At 46.4% G+C, this 15,647-nt stretch overlaps 3 protein-coding genes across 3 annotated transcripts; 2 read left to right on the forward strand and 1 right to left on the reverse strand.

Annotated features, from left to right (window-relative positions):
- Window positions 1-825: 825 nt before the first annotated feature.
- On the forward strand, window positions 826-6,636 carry BDBG_03234 (chitin synthase; the record flags this gene model as incomplete). Its single annotated transcript, XM_002626024.2, has 4 exons — window positions 826-944; window positions 1,015-1,203; window positions 1,280-6,537; window positions 6,605-6,636. 4 exons carry the CDS (start codon window positions 826-828, stop codon window positions 6,634-6,636), a joined length of 5,598 nt encoding a protein of 1,865 aa, XP_002626070.1.
- Window positions 6,637-7,982: 1,346 nt separating this feature from the next.
- BDBG_03235 (uncharacterized protein) lies at window positions 7,983-9,997 on the forward strand (the record flags this gene model as incomplete). The annotated part of the gene is made up of 3 exons (XM_031721166.1): window positions 7,983-8,445; window positions 8,513-9,478; window positions 9,555-9,997. 3 exons carry the CDS (start codon window positions 7,983-7,985, stop codon window positions 9,995-9,997), a joined length of 1,872 nt encoding a protein of 623 aa, XP_031577613.1.
- Window positions 9,998-11,947: 1,950 nt separating this feature from the next.
- BDBG_03236 (KH domain-containing protein) lies at window positions 11,948-15,375 on the reverse strand (the record flags this gene model as incomplete). Its single annotated transcript, XM_002626026.2, has 7 exons — window positions 11,948-12,763; window positions 12,830-13,027; window positions 13,094-13,458; window positions 13,526-13,853; window positions 13,930-14,391; window positions 14,457-14,738; window positions 14,848-15,375. The coding sequence occupies 7 exons, from the start codon at window positions 15,373-15,375 to the stop codon at window positions 11,948-11,950; spliced, it is 2,979 nt and encodes a 992-aa protein (XP_002626072.1).
- Between the last annotated feature and the right edge of the window lie 272 nt (window positions 15,376-15,647).

Consider the following 15,647-nt stretch of genomic DNA (forward strand, 5'->3'; position numbering starts at 1 on the left):
TAATAATAATAATACGGAGTAATCATAATAATAATAGTAATAATAGAATAGTCGCCGTAGTAATCCGTAGCCTGGGAATATTTGCTCCCGGTCATATATGTAAAAAACGGTCACCGTATTTCATGATACGGTGGTATGGTGGTACAGTAAGAAACTAAATCAAAGAAATTTTAAGAATAGAATACAGATTACACATTCAAGAGTTTACATGTTTCCCCTTTGGGCGGCTGCCAGTGGACTCGCTCGCTGTCTTTGCTGCAACCTCAACCTCGTTCACTCGTTCACTCGCTCACTCGTTCACTCGCTCGCTTGGACATCATCATCATCATCTTCTTCTTCTTCGCCTCTCACCACTGTTTTGAAGCCAACTCAACTCCAACTCTCGTCCTGCTTGAGATACTACCCTCTGTGCCACTCGCTCGTTTGTTTGCTCCTCCCCTTTCGTGTTTCTTGCCTTGGCTTCTCTCCGCGTTTGGGAAAGGTCATCGTTCGTTTTTTTTGACGCTGAGGAGGAGAAATCTCTCACTTGACTGTCGACGTTGGTATTTCATTTATCCGTCACGAAACTGAAGGGTGCAAAATTATCGTTCTTGGTTTATTGGCTATTTTGTGTGTTGGTTGCATTTCGTTGCTTCTCGACGGACATTCTTGTCCCCTTTCGTTATTATTCCCAATGTCCGAGTACGGTGCCAATCGTTAAAAAGAGATATCGCGCCCTTTCGACTTGATAGCAGAGAGTAGTCGCCTACAGTCATTATCGCTTGATTGAACCCTTTACCATCAGCCTAAGTGGCCTTCGTGCCCCAATAGCAGCTGACCTTGACCATGGCCCTCCACTCATTGACGGGGACGGGATCCATTCCCGCTCATGCACAGTCCTCCTTACCTTCGCTTCCTTCGCATCTTCAATCGGACACACATCTCACGGCTCATCTGGCCAGCAGGTAGGGATTTCTTCACCCGTCAGATTTCATAACATCTTCTAACAATCTTATCTCTCTTTCTCGTTTTTAGATTTCATGTGTCTCTACCAACAGCCCGGTTATCCTCTCAAGGATTGATATGCCTGAACACCTACACATCTTCCACCCAGGGCCCCGATGGACAAAGGGAAGGAAGCGCAATGGGGGAAGCAGACGACCTGGCTAGGCGTGCTTGGGCTCGTTTGGGAGGAAGAGGAGAAAACCAGGCCATCATTTTCCTGTAAGCCTCGCAATTTCGAGAATGACCCCTCCTGTGAAGTTTGAATTGGAAATGCTAATTTCTTTACCACCTGAAGGGGTGAAACTGGCTCCGGGAAGACAACCGTTCGCTCCCATCTTCTTTCTTCTTTCCTTGCACTATCATCCACCCCTCTTTCAGCTAAGCTCTCCCTTGCGGCCTTCGTTTTCGACACTTTGACAACCACCAAATCGGTTACTACCCCGACTGCGTCAAAAGCAGGTTTGTTTTTCGAGCTTCAGTATGATGGCTCGTCAACTGTCAATCCAACTTTGATTGGCGGCAAACTTTTAGATCACCGGCTGGAAAGAAGCCGTATTGCATCCGTTCCTACAGGTGAACGAAGTTTCCATGTACTATATTACCTCCTTGCGGGAACCAGCCCGGCTGAGAAGACCCATCTGGGTTTGGACAGTGCAATCGACATCCGCACTGGTGGAGGCTCTGGCAACCGTTCGTCCGGTACAGTCTCACATAAGAGGTGGCGGTATCTTGGCCATCCGACACAACTGAAAGTTGGGATTAATGATACGGAGGGCTTCCAGCAATTCAAAAACGCTCTACGCAAATTGGAGTTCCCCCGGAGTGAAATCGCCGAGATCTGCCAGATTCTTGCGTGTATCTTGCATATCGGACAGCTGGAATTTACTACTGGTCAATCAACTACAACAGGCCCGGAGGAGAGCGGCGGATATTCGCATGAAGGTGGTGAAACTGTTACGATTGTCAAAAACAAGGATGTTTTGGCAATTATTGCTGCATTCCTCGGATTGAGCGTGGATGATCTCGAGGCTAGCCTTGGGTACAAAACGAAAACTATTCATCGGGAACGTGTGACTGTCATGCTCGACCCTAAAGGAGCGCGGAATAATGCTGATGAGCTCGCCCGGACCCTTTACTCTCTGCTGGTTGCATATGTAATCGAAAACATCAACCAGCGTGTATGTGCTGCTGAGGACGCGGTAGCCAACACGATTTCTATTATTGACTTCCCCGGCTTTTCCCAAGCGTCCTCAACAGGCTCAGCATTGGACCAGCTCCTGAACAATGCTGCTACCGAGTCGCTTTATAATTACTGTTTGCGAAGCTTTTTTGAATACAGGGCAGACATGCTCGAAATCGACGAAGTTAGCGTCCCTCCAACTAGCTACTTCGATAACTCGGATGCTGTCAAAGGCCTGCTCAAGCAAGGTAATGGGCTTTTAGCTATCCTAGACGACCAGACGAGGCGCGGACGATCTGATATGCAGTTACTCGAAAGCTTGAGAAAACGATTTGCGGACAAAAATCCGGCTATATCTGTCGGGAGCGCCACAGCTACGCTTCCCGGCAGCAACTTCGCTTCAAAAAATCAGGCCGCTAATTTTACAGTTAGACATTTCGCAGGGGAAGTCGATTATCCTGTCCAGGGGTTGGTTGAGGAAAACGGCGACTTGGTTTCTGGCGACTTAATGAACCTTATCACTTCCTCCAGGAGCGCTTTTGTGCGAGATCTCTTCGGCCAAGAAGCACTCCAAACAATCCGCCACCCTAAGGAAAAGTCGGCTATTGTGCAAGCCCAGGTTAGCTCGAAGCCTCTTAGAATGCCCAGTATGGCAAGACGCAAAATGGATAGACCTGTCCGACCTACTGCTCGTGCAGCTCAGGCGGATAATGATGATGTCGATATTGCGGGCAGCACGAGTTCCGCGTCTGGATCCAAAAAGCGTAAGCAGGGAGCTCTTGCAAGTGGTCCTAGCCAGGGTGCTGCTGCTCAATTCCTTGTATCATTGGACAACATAAATAAGTCCCTGGCTGCAGGCAGTGTGAATCCCTACTTCGTGTTCTGCCTGAAACCCAACGATCGTCGAATCGCGAATCAATTCGATAGTAAATGCGTGCGAGCACAAGTACAAACCTTTGGGATTGCCGAGATCAGTCAGCGGCTTCGAAATGCAGATTTTACCGTGTTTCTTCCCTTCAGTGAATTCCTTGGCCTGTCAGATGGAGAATCGATCATAGTTGGCAGCGAGCAAGAAAAGTGCCAATTGGTGGTTGACGAAAGAAGATGGCCAAAAAACGAAGCACGAGTTGGAAGTACTGGAGTCTTTCTAAGCGAAAGATGCTGGGCGGAGGTTGCGAGGGTTGGTGAACGAGTTGTCCCCAGCTATAGCGCAGGTGGCACCGATGACGGCAGAGATGGGCTACTAGGGGTTGGCACCAAAGGCCCATACGGAGACTCGAAGGTTCGGCTTCTAAATTCGCCCGACATATCTCCGTCGCCTGGCGCATATATATACGGAGATGATACCAAGCAGGGATTCTTTGGGGGTCAGGAGATAGACGGCCGTTCTGACGCGGGTGCATCGGCCTTCAATTCTGGTGACATGTTCAAAAATTTGGAGACGCGCGAGCAGATGGCCGAGAAAGGCAATGAGAAGAAAATGGAAGAAGTTGATGACGTTGTGATTTCTGGTAGCCGTAAACGGTGGTTGGCTCTCGTTTATATGCTCACCTTCTACATTCCTGATTTTGCTATCAAGTTCTTCGGACGAATGAAGCGCAAGGACGTGCGAATTGCCTGGCGAGAGAAGTTCGCGATTAACCTCCTCATTTGGCTTAGTTGTGCTTTGGCTGTCTTCTTCATCATCGGCTTCCCCCAGTTAATTTGCCCGAAACAAAATGTCTTTTCGCCCGATGAACTCTCCTCCCACGACGGAAAAAATACCGATGCTTATATAGCCATTCGGGGAGAGGTATTCGATCTGGGCGCTTACATACCTTCACACTATCCGAAAATCGTTCCTCGAAGTGCGTTGGAAAAGTATGCCGGCCTCGATGCTACGAAACTGTTCCCCGTGCAAGTTAGCGCTCTTTGTGATGGCGTTGATGGCAGCGTCGACCCATCTGTCCCCTTGGACTTCAGGTCTGTCAATAGAACGGGCTCTGTCAGAGTTTCGCGAGACGATGATCCAAACGCTAAATACCACGACTTCAGAGCCTTCACCGAAGATTCTAGGCCGGATTGGTATTGGAATCAAATGAGGATGTTGAGAGCAAACTACAGGAAGGGATACGTTGGTTTCTCTCCGCAGTATCTGAAGACACTTGTGGATCAGGATCAGTCAATCGCCGTCCTAGATGGCTATGTGTATGACTTGTCAAACTATGTCATAGGCGGCCGTAGCCCACGCGCACCTCCTGGTCAAGATCCCCCGAAAGATGTCAATGTCAATTTTATGGATCCCCTCGTTGTGGATTTATTTCAACAAAGACCTGGGCAGGATATCTCGGAATTATTTAGGCGTCTTCCTCTTGGAAATCGAGAACGCGCCATGAGAACCTGCTTAACCAATTTGTTTCAAGTTGGGAAGTTGGATACTAGAAATTCTGTCCAGTGTCAATTTGCGCAGTACTTCATTCTCGCGATATCACTGCTCTTAGTCACCATCATCGCCTTCAAATTCTTCGCCGCGTTGCAATTTGGAAAGAAAACTCTACCGGAAAATCTCGATAAATTCATTATCTGTCAAGTGCCAGCGTATACTGAAGATGAAGAGTCTCTGCGTCGAGCCATCGACTCAATGGCTCGGATGAAATATGATGACAAACGCAAACTACTTGTTGTCATTTGCGATGGCATGATTATCGGTCAAGGAAATGATCGGCCGACGCCCCGGATCGTCCTAGACATTCTGGGCGTTCCGGAGACTGTGGACCCTGAACCGCTAAGCTTCGAAAGTTTGGGAGAAGGAATGAAACAGCACAACATGGGCAAAGTTTACTCCGGGTTATATGAGGTTCAAGGCCATATCGTACCGTTCTTGGTTGTCGTTAAAGTTGGCAAGCCTTCGGAAGTATCTCGCCCCGGAAATCGTGGCAAGAGAGATTCGCAATTGCTCCTAATGCGTTTCTTAAACCGTGTCCATTACAACCATCCCATGAGCCCCCTCGAGCTTGAAATACATCACCAAATTCGCAACATCATTGGTGTCAACCCCACGTTCTACGAGTTCATATTCCAAGTTGACGCAGATACCATGGTCGCTCCAGACGCGGCCACTCGAATGGTTGCTTCATTCATGCAGGATACGCGCATCATCGGGCTTTGTGGAGAAACAGGACTCAACAATGCCAAATCCTCCATAATAACCATGATCCAGGTTTATGAATACTATATCTCTCATAATTTGACAAAAGCCTTCGAGAGTCTATTCGGGTCAGTGACGTGTTTGCCTGGCTGCTTTACAATGTATCGTATTCGAGCTGCCGACACAGGAAAACCTCTTTTCGTTAGTCGAGAAGTGGTAGATGCCTACTCTGAGATCCGCGTTGACACCCTTCACATGAAGAATCTCCTCCATTTGGGTGAGGATCGTTATCTTACCACGCTTCTTCTGAAGCACCACCCGAAATACAAGACCAAGTTCCTCTTCAATGCTCATGCCTGGACTATCGCACCCGATAGCTGGGCTGTGTTCATGTCCCAGCGCCGGAGATGGATTAACTCAACTGTTCACAATCTTATTGAACTCATTCCTCTACAACAACTTTGTGGATTCTGCTGTTTCAGCATGAGGTTCGTCGTTTTTGTCGATCTTTTGAGTACGATTATCCAGCCCGTGACAGTTGCATATGTCATTTATCTCATCGTCCTTATTGCCATCAACCCAACACTCATCCCGATTACGGCATTTATCTTGCTTGGTGCTATCTACGGTCTACAGGCTATTATATTCATCCTCCGGCGCAAATGGGAAATGGTTGGCTGGATGATCATTTATATCCTCGCCATGCCTGTTTTCTCCCTTGGTCTTCCGCTTTATTCTTTCTGGCATATGGATGACTTCACCTGGGGTAACACCCGTATCGTCACGGGAGAGAAAGGCCGTAAAGTTGTGATTTCAGACGAGGGCAAGTTTGACCCTTCATCCATACCTAAGAAAAAGTGGGAAGAGTACCAATCCGAGCTTTGGGAAGCGCAAACCCATCAAGACGATCGTTCAGAGGTTTCTGGATTCTCATATGGCACTCGATCCTACCACCCACCTGCGTCTGAATATGGGTTTGCCCCCTCCCGACCTCTTTCTCAAATGGAACTTAATCGCCTCGCCGGGTCTCGCATGTCCGTCGCTCCTTCGGAGATGTTGGGCCGCGGCCCTGAGATGGAGATGGTGGACCTCGCGGGACTTCCGAGTGACGATTCGCTGCTTGCGGAAATCCGCGATATCCTTCGTACCGCGGATTTGATGACTGTTACGAAGAAGAGTGTCAAGTTGGAACTTGAACACAGGTTCAATGTCAATCTCGACGCCAAACGGCAGTATATCAACTCTGGTATGTTCTTCCTTATTCCATTTTGTGATCCTATTTTTCATTTTACTAACATCTGTGACTTCAACAGCCACCGAAGCCGTCCTTTCTGGGAACCTTTAAAACAAAAAATATAAACCATCTCTAATCTATCATTTACCCGGAGTTTTCTAATGTATTCTTCTTCTATATATTGTGCAATCTTTATTTACATTTGCCTCGTCCTTTCTATTTTCTGTTCAGTGCACGTGAGGGCATTTCGTGGTTGATAAATTATTTTTGGTTTCTCTTCTAAGCGTTTGGACTTTCATTTTGCTTCTTTTCTTCTAATTAATAAAACAAAGCACTAAGGAAAGTTTGGCTTTATCAAGCTTATCATTTTTAATCTTTATGGAAATTTCTCTCTCTCCCTTGGTTTTTGTAGGACTTTTTATTTTCCTTTTGAATCAGTGCATATATGTGTGGCCTATCTATCTTGACTCATTCCCTCTTAATTCTTTGCCTGCTGTTTTTCAGTCCTATTGAAATGATTTGAACATGGCAACTTCTTGTTCTTCTATATCTTTGTTTTAATAAGTTATTTATAAATAGCTTGATCTCTCATGTTGCTTCTTTTGTTCTAAATTGTTGATTTTCTGTTTCTTCAATTCTTTCTTTGGTTTTTATAGCTGTGTCATAGTACTTACTGTAGGTTTATGTATGCTGTATTTTTGCAGAAACATTCTTATTCAAAAAGGCTGTCCCCATGCTGGTTTAACTAGTTCTTTTGCTGCATATCGCTGCAGTTAGAATCACGTGCAATTCAAGCGATTACTACTCGACTCCCGAGAGCGCCAGAGACATATAGTATATATATATATATTAGAAATTAGATCTTGCTTTTCATCAGTGAAGAGCACGGCCATTGGGTGGAGTCTATCACCGAGCCGCTAGCAGCGGACGCAGTGATTTATTTAACAACCAATTGCCATTCGCAAGGTATCCAGGCTCTACGCGCTGGCTTTGGCCAGCTACAATGCCACGAACTCGATGCCATTTCTACACGTTTGTTTTTTGTGAAGTGTTCTCGCGGCAGCAATTCCATGCAAGGCAGAAAGGCAGAGAAGGCGGGGTAAAAGGTGTGGAAAGATGTGGAGAGTTGCTATTTGATCTAACCTACTCTACGATTCGAAACCAGCCGATGCGGGAGGATCAGGCTGCGACTGCTACGCCGTTGATTATACTAGCCTAGTTGTGAGGCCTGGTTGTGAGCAGTTCCCTACCAGGAAGTTGAACCCTAGGCTTAGGGCGTTCGTTCATATATGGACGGATGTCCAAATAACTCGTTCATCACGCTGCTTTCTCTCTCGCCCACCCGTCTTGTTACTTTATTTTCTCATGGTATTCCGACGCTTGTCATGAAATTATCGAGGATTATATGCCTACTGTCCCACGCTGCAGCTATCAATTGAATGCGCCCACGAAAAGCAATGCGCAAGTCTCTGCTCCACCGCGTCTACGGTGCGATCCTCCTCCTCAATACCCTCGGTCCGGTAAGGGGCGACCGTCAAAAGGCAGAGATAGTCTCCGATGAACCAGGGCTTCATGATACAAAACTTCGTCAACATTTCCGCAATGCCCTTGCATACGTTTGTGCCTTTGACACAGGTTCAGATCAAGTCACCGCCATCGCCCTCGATGCTCAGCCGAGCATCACTAATGTACTTATTGCGGCAAATAGAGGCGTTCCCAACGAGGTAGTCGAGTTCCTGAGAGATATTTTGTCTATCCTACGTTGCGTTGCGCTGGATTCTCCTATTCAGGACACCTCCCATGTCCAGGATGTTATCCTTCGAAAAGTTGTCACCCTTGGCCAGCCTCGAATCCGCTATTATCATAAACTGGCCGTCGAAATGTATGAATCATGCCTTGAAATCATGCAAGGACGACAGCGTGGGTATACTAAGTCTTACAGACATAACCTCACGGAACGTGCCTGAATCTGACAGATATGTGATAGCTACATCCTTGGCTGGCCCAAGGCCCACCACCGAGCTGTATCGGGTGCAGGCGTTTTTAGATCGGTACTTCAGCCCTAACAGGCCCTTAAAGGATGAGGATGACTGTCTTGATTTAGTGAAGCAATGCCACGGCGTTCGAGGTTCTGGCATGATTGAATTTTTGAACTCTTTTGCCGCTAACGGCCAACTCCGTCACTCAAAGTTTCAACGTCTTCAGGAGCTGCTGAAAAAGCTTGGAAAGCATGTAACCTGTTCTAGAAGACTCGTCAACGCTGCAAACAACCTACCTAGAGAATTTACACTCGGTTTCGAAGTCAAACACATCGGCCCATCCCCGCTGGTTCCTATCTGTCTCCCGCCAAAAAAGTCATCTGTAGAGGGCATCATTGACCGTATGATATGGGACAAACAAGAGCAAGAAACGATTAAAGAACAACTCAAACAACGCCGTCTCCGGGGTCTAGATGAAATCGCGCAGGAGATAAACGCGCTCAGATCAGTCAAAACACAGACCCATGCCGAACTTCTCCTGATAGATTACATTGAGCAACACGAGGAAATTCGCGTGACTAACGACAAGTACATTGGGTGCAGCAAGCCGGCGTGTTACCTCTGTCATTTATACATCCGCCACCATCCGGGGAATTATTCACTGCCGGACACGTCTAATAAGCTCTACGTCAAATGGAGAATACCGGATATCGATCCTGGCGACAAGGATGTTAAGACTGAATTGACTGAGCAGGCGGAGGAGATACTAGATCTGATCATTCAGGATATTAGGAGGGATTTCAGGAATGATTTGAAAAGGTCTAGGCCTAGAAATATGCATGCCGACTCGTCAGCGGATATGACGACCACCGTTGGCGGTCCTGATGTCGGTGCTGGCGTTTCCGCCGGGTTGCAGCCGGGAATTTCCAGATATTTAGAATCGTTGACGTTGAATGATTCTCCATCGACTCAAGGTTAGTATATATATGTACACTGCTTCTTGACACCATATTAGATGCCTTGAATTGACCGCGCGCAAATTCGAACTAGAGTCCACCCCTACGCCCAGCACCCCCAACTACAATTACAGCCAGAATCCATTTACGCAGCATCACCAACCATACCTCCCTCTATATGGATATCCACCGGCCCGATTTGAATATCCCAATCCATATCTCCCCCAACCCTTTTACCCACCTCCTCTCCTCATGACCTTCGCCAGACCAATTCCCGAAATCCCCCCTAGTTCTGCCGCTTTATCTCATGCCCCAATTCCCACTCCGTCATTTCCCTATAACAGGGGAAGAGACAACGGCTTCAACAATAATAGAACCAGCGGCAGTATCGGTGAGAGGACCATATCGCTGCCTACCAGCAACATCACCAGATTCAGTAACGACCAAGAACAACAAGTCCCGAGCTCTCAAGGGACAGGAGAAAGACCGAAGTGGCGGGGCCCGCCAAGTCGACGCTGGGTTTCCGCACGTCATTGAATGGTTTCGTTGTTTGAAAGGGGGCAGAGAGCGGAAGGTAGGTAGGTATGATTATTTAATTATCTTATTCGGTTTATTGTTTTATTTATTTACGACTTTCTTTCCTTTCTCTTTTTCTCTTTTTCCTTTTTCCTCTTTCGTCTTTCCTCTTTTTTATTTATTTGATTTCTCTGCAATTTTTCAATTTTCATAATATGCCCGTCCTCATGTGTTTCTCTCTTCCTTTCTTCATTCCCTTTTAACTCGACATGGTATGATCTGGTATAGCCTCCGAAGCGTGGTTGATGATTGATTACATGCGTCTCCAAGGAGAGCTGGATCCCGCTGATTTTGTTTTATCTTATTTCTCGCAATTCTCTTATGTTATTTTTTGAACTCGTCTTTATTGCATCGTGATCTCATTTTTGCCTTAACTACCCTATCAAAGGGTTGCCTACTCTACTTTCAAATGCACTTCATTCGTATGATCAATATCAAATTAATTATTCCTACACTGCTCCGCGACTGCAAGCTCTTTACAAGAAAACCCAGTGCCAATAAACACGTATGGAATAGAACTTATAGTCAGTATAATATACACACGTACATATATTAGCGAGTAATTATCTTACAATGAACTAGAGAATCTTGCAATGAAATAGCAGTAGCAAAGAAGTTAACCTGGCGTGTTACGGATGACGGAGCTAACGAATGGGTAGAGAGAGAGAGAGAGAGAGAGAGAGAGATCTGAGTTTTGTTGGGGTTGAAGAGGGCGTTTATACAACCCTATTCATGGCAATCCTAGATATTTTTTTCTTTCGTTCGCCGCTGGAGAAGACGCAGAGATAGGACGGTATGTATGAGTGGTAAAAAGAAGATCGTTAGAAGAGTCTGGAGGTTGCTATGTTATTGATTTTTTTTAATTTCTTTTCCCTAGTTGGGACAGGCAAGGATGCAGGATCCAAGAAGACAAGAAAAAGAAAAAAAAAGAAAAAAGAAAAACAGAAAAACAGAAAAAAAACGCTCAAAACTAAAAACTGCTTTATACCCTGTTGGGCGGAATAATTAAATAGAAGTCTTCCTTGAAAAAAAGGATTTTTGTTTTGTTTATATAGGTTATCTTATGATGAGAAAAGGCGAGACAAAAATAACATTTCGAGGGGAAAAACGGAAAAAAAAAAAAAAAAAGAGAGAGAGATAGGAGAGGCATTTTCAATCAATTCAATTCAATCAGTCAATCCATCCATCCATCCATCAGATCAGCCAAACCCAACCAACCAACCCCAAGCGAAGCCAATTCGAGAGCAAAAGAGCAATGAAAATGGGAGAAAATGGATAACGATAATAATCAACAAAACTCGAATGAAGTAACACAAATAAAAAGCAGGGGAAAAAGGAAAACCGAGAAAAGAGGAAAAGAAAGAGGTATCAACCCAGTTATCTCGCGAAAACAACGCCGAATCACTTTTTTGTTGTCAGGGTGGAGAAAAATAATAAATATCAAAAACCCAGGACCAAAAAGAACAAAACGAAAAAGACATAACAAGCTAACTAAAAAAGAGTGCTCTTCCATCCCATCCAGGGGTATATGGTTAAATAGGTATATAGTTTGTAGGAAAAAAAAGACAAAGCAACAAAAAGGTTCAAAACTCATAGTGTAGGATGCGTTTCTTTTCGATGATATGAAAAAGGGAGAGAAACAGAAATATATAGCAAAACAAGTGAAAGATAAGGCAGAGCACAAAGGCAAAGTAAACAAAAGATGGTATTTTTTTACTCCTTTGGTATCATAATGCGATTGCAGTAGACTGGTATTTGTGGAATGGGGTATATTGCGAATGACTTCTGAGGGACTGTATGCGGGGGCAGGTATCATGCATATATATGGGGTTTAAAATGTTCATGAAGCAGGGAATTTTGACTGGAGTGGCGTGTGGTTATTTTTGATTTATCCTTAACTGTGGTTTTAGTTCAACGGGGTGGCCCGATAGGAGCTGGATATCCAGAAGTAGAATTCGAGGTACTCGGACGGCCACTGTCGAAAGATGCGCGGAGGTCATGTTTGGGGGTCATGTCACCCAGCGCCGTGCCGAAGGGGAATTTGTTATCAAACCGAGAGGCCCAGCCGTTGGTGTGCAGGACGTCGTCCTCAGGGAGGTTCACGCCAGAGTCGTTCCAAGGATTTCGATAACCACTATCACGAGACTCCATGGAGACGAGGGACGCTTTGGAAGCGTTGCTGGAGGCGTGTTTGAAGAAAGAACCGGGTGATCCTGACTGGTTCTTGCGTCCGATGAAGGACGAGAACGATGAGATGCTGCCTGGTTTACGGAGGCGTTCAAAGATGGAACCGCGGTCGCTTGCGACGTCTGAGAAATTGTGGCGGGTCGGGGAGTCGGTCACTAGAGGAGCTGGGGCGTGTTGTAGCAATTTAGAATCGAAAAATGGCAAGGACTCTTCAAAAGAGTCTGATTTTGGACGCTGGATGGCTCCCTTGACGGTGGTGGCATCAAGCCCATGGGACACGAGTCGAGAAATGAGGAAGTCAATGGCATCCTTGAGTCCGCCAGCATTGTTCCGAGTATATCCGAGAATAATGCGGTCCTCTGGAGGAGGCTCGTTCTCAGAGGAACACTGTGGTTCCGCACTCATATCTACAACTGCATCGACTTCATATTGCTCCTTGAGTTTTTCTCGGACATCGTTGCAGAACTCGGGAGACTTGAAAAATTCCCGGAGCTCTGTAGAACTTTGGAAGGAGAGCTCGTGGCTTTCGGGAACCATACCCTATTCAAGAATTAGCATATCGTAAACTTGTGGGATGAAGATGGCGCGGAATCGTTTCAATCTTACCAAGAAAGCATCTACAGCCTGAGGAACTTGATATTCGGGCCCAGAAATGGTCACAAAATCGCTGGCCAACTCAGTGCTTGGGAAGTCAATCTTGCAGTTCCATTTCTTCTCAAGTTCTTCAATCTCAGACATGCGGACTAGTAGTTCGCGGTGATATAGGCGGTTGATAACGACGGTCTCGGAGACAAATTCCGCATCCTAAAGCTTTTTGTTAGGGGTCTTGCAAACTCACAGCAGGGCATTCCAGCTTCTTTTAAAACTTACCACTTTCTCGACCATGTCCATAATCTCCTGCTTGACCAAGTCCAGGTTCTGGGCATTCCTAGCAGGGGTCCGACAGATTACATTGTCGACTTTCACGTCATCGTCTTCCTTGCCGACGCCTCCACGGTCCATTGCGTTTGAAAATTTGACGAAGACAGAATATTTTTTCATAATGCGTTGGATATGTTGCCCCCCAATGCCAATGATTCGCTTGTGGTACTGGTCAGGAACATGGAACGATATTGATGCAGGCATTTCCTGCTCAACGAGGTCAAGCCCATTCCTAGTAGCATCATATTGAGTTCCGCAGACGTCAATGTAGAAATTGTACTCGTTGAAACCGTCGAAGATAATTTGAACGTTGCCTACACAAGCATAATCAGCATTCTGCAACGAGAGATGGTGCACCTAAAAGGAAGGATGGTCGCTTACTTTGGCCCATGATCTTATTGATCTTGCCATTCTTCTTGCCACTGACGAACTCTTTATGCTCGTTCGCAAGCTCGATCTTAACACGCATCTGGTAAGGTGTTCGCTTGACGAAAGGAATTTGTTGGATCACCATCATAGCGGCTTTGACAGAGTCATCCGAGCCGTTAATGGTGAAGGTTAGCTTATCGAAACTGACCTCAGCGCCAGAATTCGTGCAAATATCAGAAAGCATTGTCCTGACATCAGCCGGGGACGGGCCGCGCATTGAGCTAGATTGCGTAGGGTCGGGGAGAATGAGCCACCAAGATGCACTGTAGAATTGTCCAGCCTAGGTGGTAGGGCAAGTCAGTATACATATGTTACCCACTTTTAATATGTAAACATGGAAGAAAACAAAAACTCACCAATGCCATGATTTCCCTGACAGTTCGCTCGATGTGCAAGACTTCGGACCCTTGAACGCGAACAATACCATGCTGGCTGCCTAGCGATGGGAAGAGAACGTATGTGCCATTTGCTTCCATCACTTTCCGAACTTTATCCAAGCGATCTAGGAGAATATTGTCGATTTTGTTTGATGATAACTTAACGTTCTTCATGAAAATCTTGACTCCGCTGACTAGGTCGTGCAACTTTTGCTTCGCGAGGCTAATTTGCTCTTGAGTTTCACCGGTGATGTAAACTTCATCTTCGCTCCTTCGGCTACCTCCAGGCGGGGTGTAGCCAAAAACTCGTGGAAACGGTGGTGGGAAGTAGATGGCAGTGTTTGTTGACGCTTCGATAAATTTGATATTCTTGCGGGTACGGCCACAAACCAGCGTATGCATTGATAGCTCAAGCTTCATTGCATCGACACGACGTTTCAACTACCACAGAATGTTAGCTTCGAAGGTTCGGTAGTGCAAGAAACTTTAAGGACTCAGGAACCTACAATTTGATCGATCATGATCAAGACTCTAGTTTTGGCGTGTTCCGCACTTTCTACATCGCTGTATATGGCAACACGGAACCGGTGATCTAACCCGTTTTCTGTCGAATGACCATATGATGACACGATGGCGCTGTCCGCATCGAGGACTTTGGGGCTTAGTAAGAAGATATCTGCTCCGGTATACCGCGCCAACGTGTCGAGGTGTTCGAGTACACTTGACCGGACACCATTCGTATTTTTATCCATAACTAGATTGACATCGATGTCAAGCGTAGCGCATTTCTTCACTCACAGTTAGTGAAAAATACAAAAATCTTATATAGGGACGGTACCAGGGCCGTGGTAGCGAAAGGGCTATATATATAGACATATATACTCAACGGGCACGTACCAGAGCTATTGGGGTTTCCTTCAAAATATTCTGTCGTACTTGTTGAACGGTTTCGCCATCGCCGGAAATGCACACATTCGTTACGAGTCCCTGAGGGCGACGTTGTAACGAGGCGACGGCCTTGGGTTCTGATGAGGTCACGGTAGCTTCGATTCTGCCATGGCTGGACTCGCTAACATTTCGACATAGCTTTCTCAGGGCATCTAGGTTGCTTGCGTGGACTGGGAGCTTGTGGATCGGGGTACCTTCCGGGGTTCCCTCAGGGAATGTCCACCTTTGGAAAGCGCCTGGACTTGAGTGTAGGATGTCTTCGGGATCAGGGCCGGGAAGGTTCGAGGAGAAGGGGACATTGAAGGAGAGAGTTACGGTGGTATCGACTCCAGGGGGGACTGTGACTGGAGGAGGGCCGTGGGGTCGTCGAAGGGCTTGATTCGACATGTCCTGATGGGGACGGGACATGCCAAAGGTCGGGGTCATCCTTTCCCATCCATGACGGGCCTGGCCCGTGAAATTGGTGATTTTGTGCATGATGATCAAACGGTAAAATCTGTCCCCTCAAAAAGAGCCGAATTGGGAGAGAGGGAACAGATGGCGGACGGAGAGATGGGTATTCGTGGTTGAGGATTGGCCAGGATATTTATCTAGGTAGCCCTGAAAGAGATGGTAGGAGATGGTAGGAGGAGGAGGAGGAGAGATAGAGGGAGGTGGAAAGGTATTGGAAGAGAAAGAGGGAGGGAGAGGGAGGGAGGGAGAGAGAGAGTTAGTTGTGAGAGCCAGCAAGCACTATCACAAGTATCACT

The sequence above is a fragment of the Blastomyces gilchristii genome, assembly GCF_000003855.2.
Source record: "Blastomyces gilchristii SLH14081 genomic scaffold supercont1.5, whole genome shotgun sequence".
NCBI classification, from domain to species: Eukaryota; Fungi; Ascomycota; class Eurotiomycetes; order Onygenales; family Ajellomycetaceae; genus Blastomyces; species Blastomyces gilchristii.